Source organism: Canis lupus, chromosome 34, assembly GCF_003254725.2.
Source record: "Canis lupus dingo isolate Sandy chromosome 34, ASM325472v2, whole genome shotgun sequence".
Classification (NCBI taxonomy): domain Eukaryota; kingdom Metazoa; phylum Chordata; class Mammalia; order Carnivora; family Canidae; genus Canis; species Canis lupus.
This window is the reverse complement of record NC_064276.1, coordinates 29,509,192-29,521,956: the sequence shown is the minus strand read 5'-3', so window position 1 is coordinate 29,521,956 and position 12,765 is coordinate 29,509,192. Positions and strand designations below refer to the sequence as shown.

General features: G+C 32.5%; 1 protein-coding gene and 1 long non-coding RNA gene across 3 annotated transcripts in view; both read right to left on the bottom strand.

Annotated features, from left to right (window-relative positions):
- Positions 1 to 12,765, bottom strand: part of LOC118353237 (uncharacterized) — a 197,527-nt gene that overhangs the window by 126,037 nt on the left and 58,725 nt on the right. The gene's annotated exons all lie outside the window — the stretch shown is intronic.
- LOC112646012 (transcription elongation factor A protein-like 8) lies at positions 6,336 to 6,749 on the bottom strand. The gene has a single exon (XM_025425661.3). It carries the CDS (start codon positions 6,691 to 6,693, stop codon positions 6,361 to 6,363), a length of 333 nt encoding a protein of 110 aa, XP_025281446.1. The 5' UTR covers positions 6,694 to 6,749; the 3' UTR covers positions 6,336 to 6,360.

The window sequence follows — 12,765 nt, the reverse complement described above, 5'->3', positions numbered from 1 at the left end:
TTTTCATTGCTTTCCTCATTCTTGTGGTTGAAAGAATATAACTGTTTTGAAGACTCTTCTTGATTTTTTAAAAAGATTTATTTGTCTACTTGACAGAGAGAGAGCACCTGCAGGGGAAGCAGGAGAGGGAGAAGCAGGCTCCCCACTGAGCAGGGATATGGTGCTCCATCCCAGGATCCTGGGGATGATGACCTGAGCCAAAGACAGATGCTTAACTGACTGAGCCACCCAGGCACCCTGACTCCTTAATCTTATGAACCTGCATTATATCAGAATACTTCTTAAAATCCTCAACGTGATTCTGATCACACTATTATTTCATTTCTCTCCATGACGGTTCTTTACAAATACAATTGTAGTTCATATGAATCTGAATAATTTTCACTAAATATTGCTGACATTTGTTTTTATTAATCACAATATATTCTCCTTCTTATTAGAAAAATATCAAACCAGTTGCTATAGCCTGTCTGTATTTTCTCATGATATGCTTATTTATAATTATTGTTACATTTACAGAAATGGACATTAAGCAGTAGGTGATCATAAACAGGAGGTGTAGCAATGGCTATTGATGTGCTGGGATTATTAGTAGGGAAATTCTGGAAAACAACTGAATGGTTCAGTTTTATATCTAAGTCATCAGATTTTCAAATAGAAAAATCCATTGGGTTAGTTCTAGTACTGATCTGATGATTTCATCCAATATATGGAATCAAAATAAAGTCTGAAAGTTTGTTATGTTGAAGGTAAAGCATAACAATAGCATTGTACATGACATAATAAATTTGGTTTAGATGTTTAATATTAAATACAAAATTAAAAGAGTAAAAATTGGGATGCCTGGGTGGCTCACTGGTTGAGCGTCTGTCTGGCTCAGGTCATGATCCCGAGGTCCTGGGATCAAGTCCCACATTGGGCTCCCTGTAGGGAGCCTGCTTCTCTCTCTGCTCATGTCTCTGCCTCTCTGTGTGTCTGTCATGAATAAATAAATAAAATCTTAAAACAAAACAGGCTTACAGAAAATAGATAAAAGTGTCACCAATTACAATTTTTTTAGATTAATAAACCTTAAAACAAACAAAAAATATTGCAGGCAATTCTACTAAATAAGTTAAAATAAGATTATACCCTAAGGAATTATTCTTCAAAAAATACCAATGCCATAGACTTAGAACTATATGGGACCTAATAACGGAAGTATATGAATATACAGCAAACATAATTCTTTTTAACTTTTGCTTTAATATATACATATGTTTTTTGATTATTTAAAAACAGTATCTGGATAGTATTATTTTACCAACCCATTAATATAATAAATACTTTGGTTAGCCAATGATAAATATCTGAAAATTATACTATTTTAATTGTTTTGCTCCTCATTTTACTCTCAAAATTTTCTTAATTTAATGACAAATTACATATTCAAACTTAGACAAGAGAGAATGGCATTCTTTTTCTTTAATTTATATATTTAGATTACTATCCAAATCTCTGGAACAGTGGTAGATAACATACATTATGCCAAGGTAACTATAATGATTTTCTGATGACCAAGGATATTATTATCTTTATAGCTTGTTGGATTCTTTTTTCAGTGTAAATAATATTCCTCTGAGGGCTCAGATTGTTTCTGTCTCTATACTTCCCCCAAGATGCATTTTTTTCTCTACCTATCATTTAAATTTATTCATCTGGAAATAGGAATTTCCATAAAATGTGTATCCACTAGACAACATTTGCACCAGGCAATCTCCTTGGTGCTTTTTGTTGCATTGTTTATTTTAATTTAATCACATCCACAACATGCATTGCAAAGTCTAGGACTCTGAACTTCAGAAAGAATTAATATGTCAAGAGACACAGTAAGTAATAAGTTGTGAAAGTTTGGGGTTATGTTCCAAAATATAATGAATTTATATTTCTGTATTGACTAAAAATAAATCTAGGGTATGAAATAGATGTGCTAATAAGAAAAAATAATTTTAAGAAGGGATATGTCATATTCTCATTATCACATGATACATATATCTTAAGAACAAGAGCAGAAAAGAGGTAAGATATAGACAACTTGAATAGGAACTGTATGAAAATGGAATTAAACCCATTTATGGTAGGCAAAAAACTTCAAACTGCAATCAGCAAAATAAGATATAACCCCCCCTCCCAGAAGCTGATTCAGAAGAGAATCTGGGAAATCATTGTTATAATTGAAAACAAAAAAAATCAAAGAAATAAAATGAGATGACAAAATATTAAACATTTTCCAAGTGAAGGAACTATGAATGAAAGAACAAAAGCCATAATCAAAAACATCCTAGAATGAAGGTTTTCTTGCCCAACTAACAAAAAAGTGTAAAAATTGAGCATGTTCTAACGATTTTGATACAATTCATTGAGAATAGTTATACACATACAAATCTAATAGTGGAAAGCTATAAAGATAGATTAGTTAAAAGAAATCATACCATTTTTCATGTTACTGAAATATACTTATTAACTAATAACATTAAATGTTAAAAGTTAAATATCTCAAAGTTGAAAATGCAAAGAAAACATCAAAGTTTTTGAGGACAAGATCTCTAAATTAGCACCCTTAACTAAAAAAAAAAAAAAAAAAAAAAAAGCAACTAAGAATAGATTCAAGCAAATAGTCACACCACAAATGTTTCCATCTAGATGGGTGGATGGATGGCTAAACACACAACACATATATGAAAATCTTGGCACTGCAGGTAAATATATGTCCTCAACTCCTGTATTGGCATCAGCCCCTCAATATGCAAGTACAAAATCACATCATATTAAAAATAGAGAAAATACCATGTCATTGATTCCACCCTTCATCCCCACAAAATGTTCACCTCTAAGTGAAATTTACTACTACCCCTCTACACCCATTCTAAAAGCCTGGGAGTTGTTCAATTCTCTATTTAGTCTCTGACACTCTCCTTTTCTAGATATATATCTATTTATGCATATATAATCCCATACATATATAAATTGTTCAAAAAATAAACTATTCATACTAAATTCATATGCATATGTAAACACAATTATTTATTCAGCAGATAATTTTTTATAGAGCCTCACAGAATTGTGGTTATGAACACAGACTTTGGAGTCAATCTGTGTTCAGATTTTGACATCATCTCTTATTAGTAAGTTGGGTCATCTTAGGTATGATATTGATTTTTTGCCAATTGTATGAAATATGATATCTTTTTCAAGTTTGAAACTTGTACTTAAAATTTGTGTAAGTTAGTCTTCCTTGCACAAAATCTAATTTTAATAAGTCAAACTCATCAATAGTGTATTATTTAGAGTCAATGATTTTTTATCTTGATTTAAAAAAACAAAATATTTCCTACTCCACTCTCTTGAGATATTCACCATATTTTTTCCAAAGTCACATCTTTCATTTTGATATTTATGCATTTATGTATCGATATTATGTATATGTATTATATATTATATTATGTATTTAATCTATATTTTATATATATACACACACACATATATATGATGATAGGTGAGAAGCCAATATCTTTTTGAGAAACCAATATCTTCTTTTATATAGTAAACTATTTTTTCCAGTTCTCTGTTTGAAAATATCCTTCCTTCACTACTTAGCCAAAATTGTATCCAAGTATAGGTATAACCAGGGCTTTCTTTTTTCGATTGTCATTTTGTTTATCCATTCACAAATACTAAACTAATTCACTATTGCTTCAAAATACATACTACATAATTTAGGCCAAATCTGCTTTCCTTGTTCTTCTTCAGATATTTGATGGTTATGTTTTGACCCTTTAAGAATTTTGGTTTTATTTGGAGGGCACAAAATAGTAAAGTGATTAAATGGTCCAACCGCCTTCAGTGCAATGAATCCATGGGACTAAGTTCTTGATAAAGAGATCAATGAGAAGTGTTGTATGTAAGCTGCTCAGCTTTGAGTACATTACTGCTAATAAAAATCTCATGTAGCCTAGCACTTTTATTTGTCATGGGCATCACATATGGAGATGTTCAGGATTAATAAGTTAAGAGTATAAACATCATTTCCTAAAAATACCTTCTCCTCACATAGTCCTTCTCCCCCAGGTTAGTTCAATCCCCTTCTTTTATGCATTAATAGTGCCCAAGCACTTTGCATTTAAAGAGTTTTCACAAATAAATAAAATATTTATAAAAATAAATAAAAATAAACTTTTCACAAATATATTAATAAATCACTTGATTTTTAAAAAAATATTTATATTTTACTATACAGTATGATCAACTTGAGGACAGTTCCATGTCTCTGTCTGGTTCATTATTAGACTGTTATACTCACAGTAATAGCATTGTACTTGACACACAGTATATGTGGAAAATATCAACCACCCATATTTTTTTCTAAGGAAATGAGAATCAAGAGTGAGGTGTAGGGGTGAAGGCTATAAATTTAAATAGGGGGACAATAACTAATAAGTATAAATGTGACATTTGATCAAAGTCTTGAAAGAGATGAAGTTAGCTCTCGAAGATTCTTGGGTAGAGCATTTTAGACACTCAGTATATAGAGTCAGTTAACAAATCCCAAAGTGAAAGTAAGCCTTGAGTATTTGAGGAAAAGCAAGTAGACAGCATTGTGAGACCTGAATAAACCAGCATGAAATAAGTGGGAAATGATTAGAGAGTAATTATACTTAGGGCACAGTTGAAGAGCATATTGGCAAAGTTCAAGACATTTTTACTTTGAAGTTTATCCTTTTGGATTAATTTCCCAGAGGACAAGAACAGACTGACATTAGGTTCCTTCTACTGAATTCAGCAATTCTGGAAAATATTTGAACAAAAGCATATATATAAAAGAGTGTGGTTACTTATTTTTCCGAACACAGACACCTTATTAATCATGTAAATTTAAGTTAGAAGAAATATGGAATATAATTGCTTTCATTTCATTGTGTATATTTTAATATTTACCAATAGTTGATATGTGACATTTGTTTTTGGTCAGAAAATATGTTAATGTTTTCTAAATAGAAATCATATTTACAAATAAAAATTACAGCTAATTTGTCCAGTGGGTAATATAAATTATAAAATGTTGAGTCATCATCAATAGTAAAATGCAATAAAATCTTGAAATTAGTAATAAAACCAAACAGAAGGTTATATAGTCCACAGACTACAGGGAAATAAAGTTAAAAGGTCAACGTGGTACAGTTGTAACAGAGATGAATTTTAATAAACTCTATAATATGGAACTCTTAATGCAGAGAAAATATGTTAGGAGAATTTCATATTTCCCTTCATCGCAATACTTTATTTTGGTCTGGCAAATGTAAAATATAGCTAGACACAGAAAAAAAGAAAAAAATCCTCAATATTTTCTTTAAAAAACAAAAGAATACTTACACTTTCTGGGAATGATTTCATAATGACATGCTCTTCAATGTTCCATTTGGTGAGTAGTTGCATAAAGTTTAATTACAGAATAAAAGGGAATATACATTTTAATTTGATTTACCTACTGAATATTGCATGGCAATATATGTTATTCTACCAATTGATACATATTTTTGAGATACAATTGACAGATATTAATCAATTACATTATATAACTATAATATATATTATATTTATTATGATATACATATAAAACCATATTACATAACCATAATATAATGCTTCTAAAAAGATTGCATTTTTTTGTTTCAGATTTTTATTATTTTATTTTATTATTATTATTTTTAAATCTGTAATAATTGCCAGTTTTATTCCTCTGGCTAAGAGAACCAGAGGTAACTTGGGGTTTACATATTTTTAATAGTTCATCCATCAAGAGTTTAGGTGCCACCATTGCCCTTCTAAGCTAGTTGCAGATTATTTAACTCTTACTTATAAAACTTTAATTCTTTTTTTGTGTGTGACATGTGTTCTTGAAAAAAATGCATATAAGCAAAAAGAAAAAAACTCACGCCACACAGAAATAAGCAGTTAAGTTTTTGATATGTATATATACACACACACAGGCACAGAAATTTGGGATTTAATCCTACATGTGAACTGATACTAAATATACTGCTCTGTAACTTGCTATGTTTTACTTTACAATATAGAATGAATATATTTTCATGCAAATATGTGAAACTTTCCAATTGAAAAACAGACCTCTGGAATGGGTCAAAATACAAAATCCAGTGAGATGCTGGTAACAAGGAAGCTGCCTAAAAAAAAATTCCACAGATGACTAAAGGTAAAACGAAAATCAGAGATACATCAGATAACAGAAAGGAAGCAGGGGCCAGATTTTAATATCAGACAAAAAAAAAAAAAAAAAAGAATTCAAGGCCCAAAGCACACAGGTTAAGGATGGCTACGTGAATGTCTTTGCTTCCAATGCATCATCATAAACTCGTTTCTTACTCTTCTTATCTCTTCCCTAAGCCTTTCCAACTCATCTACTCTTCTTATCATTTCTTCAGGATCCAAATGCCCCACAGGAAAGTCCTCTTTAAACCCCAGGCCAAGCTGGGTCAGCCCTCCTCTAAGATTTCCTCCTGCTTCTTGGCTTACACCTTCTTCAGAAGGTTGAAGATTTCCTTCTCCCTCCTGTGGTACATCTTCTGAAGGGCGGTCTGCCTCGGTCTTTGGCATGTTCTGTGCTTTTCCTTCATTTTCTTCACAAGACTTTTTCATGTTGAATATTTTTCTGTTATTTCTTTTGAATAATCCTGAAAGGATCCGGGGCACTTTTCTCCTCCAGTAATATGGAGCAAGATTTTTATTATTTTAAAGGCGACAGGAATTATGTGGATGTGTAGAATTCCCCATCAGAAAATTCAAGAGACTGTAAAAGTCCACTGGGGTTCTGATCTGAAGGAAGTAGAACTTTTCTGACTGGTTGCATACTTAGATTAGAAAATATACTTAAAAATAGCATTAGAAAATGATTTCATTATTATTTCATTCTAAGTAGTCATTTTTATCTACTACCCTATTCACAGATAAATATTTAGTAATATTACAGATTGTTGATTTTGTCTCTTACCACCATGGTTATAGTTCATGTAGAATTGCATATCTAAGGAAAGCAAAAATACTTGCAAATGATTCAGAGAGTTAATACCTGTTTATTTCATAGTCCTTAGTATTCTCTAAACAACACACAGCTTTTGACTCTCAAACATGAGTAATTTTATATAGTGACACAATTCGCCGTATGGGAAAGAGTTGCTTATTCAGGTAATTTATGCTAATTAGTATCAAGAGAGAAAATAGATTTTTTCCTGTGATCTAAGGGTATACATTAATCTGAAAACAAAATTCACATTTGCATTAAATCCTGCACCAATAACCCTTGATTTAATATTTAGTTTTCATTAAAAGAGAATACCTAGATTAATCATACAATTCTTTTGGTTACAAATGATGAATTACTAACTTAAAAAATGATTCCAGTTTCTAATTTCTTGGATAAACTTTTTTCCCTAACAAGCAATTATCATTTCCTTGCTGTTCTTAGAGTTGCTCTATGATAAAGAGGTGAGCAAAAGATAGTTTCCAAACACATCAGGAAAGCAAAGTGGTACAAATAATTCATGGCTGGTGATGGTGAGGAGTGAGGAGGAATTACATTAGGTATGATTTAAGGGAAAAGATGACAATTTCATAACATGTGTCTAATCCTGTGCATCGAATACTCTGAAGACCTTAGGTCAGTGGGATCTTTTGAAACAGACACTGAAAATTATAAAAGATGTATTGATGGTAAATTTTGTGAAATATGGAAGAGGAAGTAGAATTAGGCAGGGGAAGCAGATCTGATACCTGCGTAAAGGATTTGGCAGGGACGGTCTCATAGACATTGGTTCTCTCATTAATAACATAATGGTAAACTTAACTATTTCTAATTACTAGATTTTTGTTCTTGTCTCTATAAAGATTGTGTATGTGCATTTGTGCAATATATGTTTATGTTTATCACTTAGTCTTTTTTTTTAAACTGGACTCTTAAATTCATTCATTTAATTAGATTTTCTAAATTTATTACTCTCTTAATTTCTCAGTCCTATCTGGACATCAAAGGCTATATCACTTTCACTGGCTTTAGTAATCTAACTTTTTTTTTTTTACCATATAATTCCAAAGGCTATATCACTTTCACTGGCTTTAGTAATATAACTTTTTTTTTTTTACCATATAATTCTATACCAAAGAAATTCCCAATGTGTTCTAGAGTGGGACTCCTAAATTTTCCATGATTATTAGCTCTAAAGGAGAATGTGAAATAGAATTTCATTCCTTTATTCCCAGAAAGCAATATAAATGTCGATTTGCTATCTCTAGTCAGATTTCAAAATGTATATTCTTGGGGAAGAAATGTTACAGTTATCATTAATAATGTATTCTGGGTATGTCCTAGGACAAATAGGGTATTTTAGATAATACTGGCTATATGCCTCACTGGGAGGTACAATAATACTGTTAAGTGCTCTGCCTTTGGTAGTTAACATTTCAGATTCCACCTACCTATTCCCATCTGTCTGATCTTAAACAGTCTGAGTTTCTACATCTCTAAAATAATAATATCAACTAACTCATAGGGTAGTTATACAGAAAAATTAAGATAATGCCTATGAAGTAGTTTCCACACTATTTCTCCTCTTAATAAATTATAAATCTTTATTATCAGATACAACTTCTATTGTTAGAAAATGGGTTTTTAATTTTAAAAGGTAGTTGAAATAAACCTTTTAATATTATTAATTTATAGATGGAAGACTACTTCATCGTTACTACGTTTCTTTTTTTAAATAACAAATGAACTGGTCTTATGTTTTAACCCAGTTTTCGTGTGAAAACACAGAAGAATTAATAATACTTGCCATCAAGGTGTTTTATTATTTTTGTATTTTAACTCAAGGAACAGAATATATGTACTCATTCTTCCTTAGAAAACTCTGTGAGAAATATTCTATAAGCATGTGCTTTACAGTGTCCAAACTTACTTATGTTCATTGTGAAGGTTCTTTCAACAGTATTATAAATTCCCTGGGTATTATGTTTTATTAACATACAGTCCTAAAAAGAAGCATAGATTACCCCAAGGATTATGTCTTTTCAAAAATGTATATTTTATTGTTAAACATACATTGCATGCTGAGCTATAATAAAACCCAGCATTATTCTTTACAACTTACCAGGGAATGGCTGTTCACTAAAATTGGATAGAATTTAGAGAGTGTCTTAGGAATTAACATATTATGTATTATGTTTCAGGTAAAAGAGAAGTAAATCAGTCTTACAGAACATTGGGTTGTACTACTGTGATCATCTATTGAATCTTTATGTTTCATTTTAGATTCTTCCGAACAACTGGGGCAAGAGAGGTACAAATTGGAAAGTAAAGGGTCTTTTAAAATTTTTTTTCAAAAACCATTAAAAAATTCTCACAGGACAGTTTTTCTGATACATAATACTACCTAAAAGCGGGACTCATTATGTTTTTAAATGCCCTAATTCTCTATATGCATTTTTTTCAAAATATAATGTTTGCAAAAAAATACATACAATGAAAATCTTCCAAGCTCTGTATGTATGTGGAAGTTTGGTTACAAATGATTATTTCCATAAAAACACAAGGTTAAAAACAAGCTTCATTATTATTATTATTATTATTATTATTATTATTATTATTATTTAGAGAAAACATGATAGGGTGTTTAAGTTTCTAGCTTTCTGGCCCATTGTGGTGTTTATCATTTTACTTTTTTGAGATTTTATTTATTTATTCATGAGAGACACAGGGAGAGAGGCAGAGACATAGCAGAGGGAGAAGCAGGCTCCCTGAAGGAAGCCGGACAAGGGACTCAATCCCAAGACTCCTGGATCATGCCCTGAGCCAAAGGCAGATGCTCAACCACTGAGCCACCCAGGTGTCCCTTGTGGTGTTTATCATTGAACAGATTACCTAACACCTCATTTCAGTAACCCAGAAAAACTGATTTATTACTTGCACCTGGCATGAGGGAGGCTGGATGGGTCCCAAAGGAAAATTACCTAGTTTCTTCCCGTGATCTTAAGAATTCCTCTTTTAGCTGCACAACAAAAAAAGTGACAAGAACATACAGGGACACATAGAGTTGATAATAAAGCAAATATTCACTAACGACAACACTGCAAGTTTGATCAGATAATCAAAAGCTGGGGATCCCTGGGTGGCGCAGTGGTTTGGCACCTGCCTTTGGCCCAGGGCGCGATCCTGGAGACTCGGGATCGAATCCCACGTCGGGCTCCCGGTGCATGGAGCCTGCTTCTCCCTCTGCCTGTGTCTCTGCCTCTCTCTCTCTCTCTGTGTGAATATCATAAATAAATAAAGAAAAAAAATATTTTAAAAAAAGATAATCAAAAGCTTCCTAAAATGATTATTCATATGAAACAAAATATTCACATTTGGCTTTATCAATGAAATAAAGAGAAAAAAAATATCTAAGTCAGAAACTTAACCTATCACAGTCCTAATCAGAGACAACACTGATAGACAGGACTGACTATATAATTGTGGAGCCCAGTGCATAATAAAAATGCAGTGTTCCTTTTTCAAATAGGGTTAAAAAATTTAAGATGACAATAACAGAGTTTTAAACTAAGCCCAGAGCCCTTTTTAAGCATGGGGGCCTTTGTGACTGCACAAGTCACAAGTCTCTGAGAACTTCTGTCCTAGTAGGGATCTCAATAAGCCTCAGAGGAGGATGCGATTTGAGGATTTTCAATCAATTGGAGCTCAGTGAACCTACAAGATTATTGAATATTGGCTGTCTCAAATTGCCATTAAAATACACTGTTGATGAGAAAAAGCTGAGATTATTCTTATTGAGGCATGGGGCAGTACTACCTTGAGATAGTCTTGGTTGTATTGAAGGGGGAAAAAATGAAGTTGGAATACTTATGTGTTTTAGAGTCTAGTTTAGGACTTTCATCCAAGGTATTTATTGAGTTTAGTGGTAATTATCATGATATTTGAAATTATAATAAATGAAGATTTTAAGGTGAGGATTCTGAAGAGTCTTGGGGAATCTACAGTCATTTAATGTTATCAGTTGAAGAGATGAACATTTCATTATTCATTTAAATGAGTTTTTCAGCAAGTTCCAGGAATGAACAATAAAATTATTATAACTTCTCTCTTCCTGGACAAGAGTCTCCTTTAACAATAAAAACATGGTGATTAGGACAGAAATACAGTGGAATATAGAGTAATGTTAATGTAGTTATCTGTGCAGATAGGTTTGGTTTTCAAGGATAAGGTCTATTTTACTTAAAAAAAAATGTTATTAAACAGCAATTTCTTAAAATATGGGTGATAGTTTCTTGTCTCAAAAATCAATGTTGGGAAAGTATAAAAATGAAAGGGAAACATCATTTCCAAGAGGTAGTCTAAAGAGAGAGGAGAGAGAGGGAAAGAAAGAGAAAAAATAGAGAGGAGAGAGAGGGGAGGGGAGAGGGGAGGGGAGAGGAGGGGAGAGGAGGGGAGAGGAGTGGAGGGGAGGAGAGAGGAGAGGAGAGGAGAGGAGAGGAGAGGAGAGGAGAGGAGAGGAGAGGAGAGGAGAGGAGAGGAGAGGAGAGGAGAGGAGAGGAGAACCCCACGGGACAGAATATTTGCCTTGCCCTTGATTTGGCTGAAAATAATCATTGCCTGTCTCTTCATTGAAGCAAAATAGCAGTAGCCACCAACACCCCTATGTTATAAGAACAAGTCATCATAGCTCTCCTACAGTGAGGGTTTAATTAGCATATATGCAGACTGACAAGCTACATTTGAGCCTTTACTTTTATCCATTTTCAGTCCCAAGTTCCTGTGTTGGTTAATTTTAATCTTTTAAGACTGTCTCTCTCCATTCCTGTTTTGTGCTAAAGATTTAAGAGAGAAATCTTGACCAGCAGAATTTGTGCTGTCATGGCCCTGAGTGAGAGTAATTTATGGTCTTTCTCTGGTGTCTGAGCCTCTTTCTAGATTTATCAGGACCAATACAGAATTATGTATTGCCTTGGCCTTTCTCTATTATAAATTTTTTTAATATTTTATTTATTTACTCATGAGAGACACAGAAAGAGAGAGAGAGAGAGAGAGAGAGAGAGAGAGGCAGAGACACAGGCAGAGGGAGAAGCAGGCTCCATGCAGGGAGCCCAGTGTGGGGACTCCATCCCAGGTCTCCAGGATCGCGCCCTGAGCTGAAGGCGGTGCTAAACTGCTGAGCCACCCGGGCTGCCCATCTATTAAAAATTGTTACAGAGTAGTTAATATCTCCAGAGAAAATGAACTCATAACTACCTTAAAAGAAAGACACCAAACTGAAATATATATATATATATATATGTAAATATACACATAAATATGTGTACATATATTTCAGCATGAAACACACATAGTTATAGGCAGGAACATGATAACAACATGAACCAAAAACCATTCAAAAGGAACCATATGGAACTTTTACTTAATAAAACCCATAAAGGTTAAAAAAAAAAAAAAACTAAAACAAAACAGAAGATGGAATACATGTCACCAAAGATCTATTTAAATGTTGAAGGCAGAATGGAAAGATAAAAAAAATAGACAATAAAAAAAGAAATTCTAAGATCAAGAGTATGGAAATATAAGAGCCAATGTTGGGATAACAGAAAGCACATAAGTAGAAAAGAATTCGAATAGGAAAAAATATTTGAAGAAATATTGAAGAAACATGATTCAGAAATAAGAATTCTGTT

Excerpts from the sequence above, each read along its gene's own strand:
- LOC112646012 (XM_025425661.3), bottom strand. The coding sequence starts at position 6,693 with ATGAAAAAGTCTTGTGAAGAAAATGAAGGAAAAGCACAGAACATGCCA.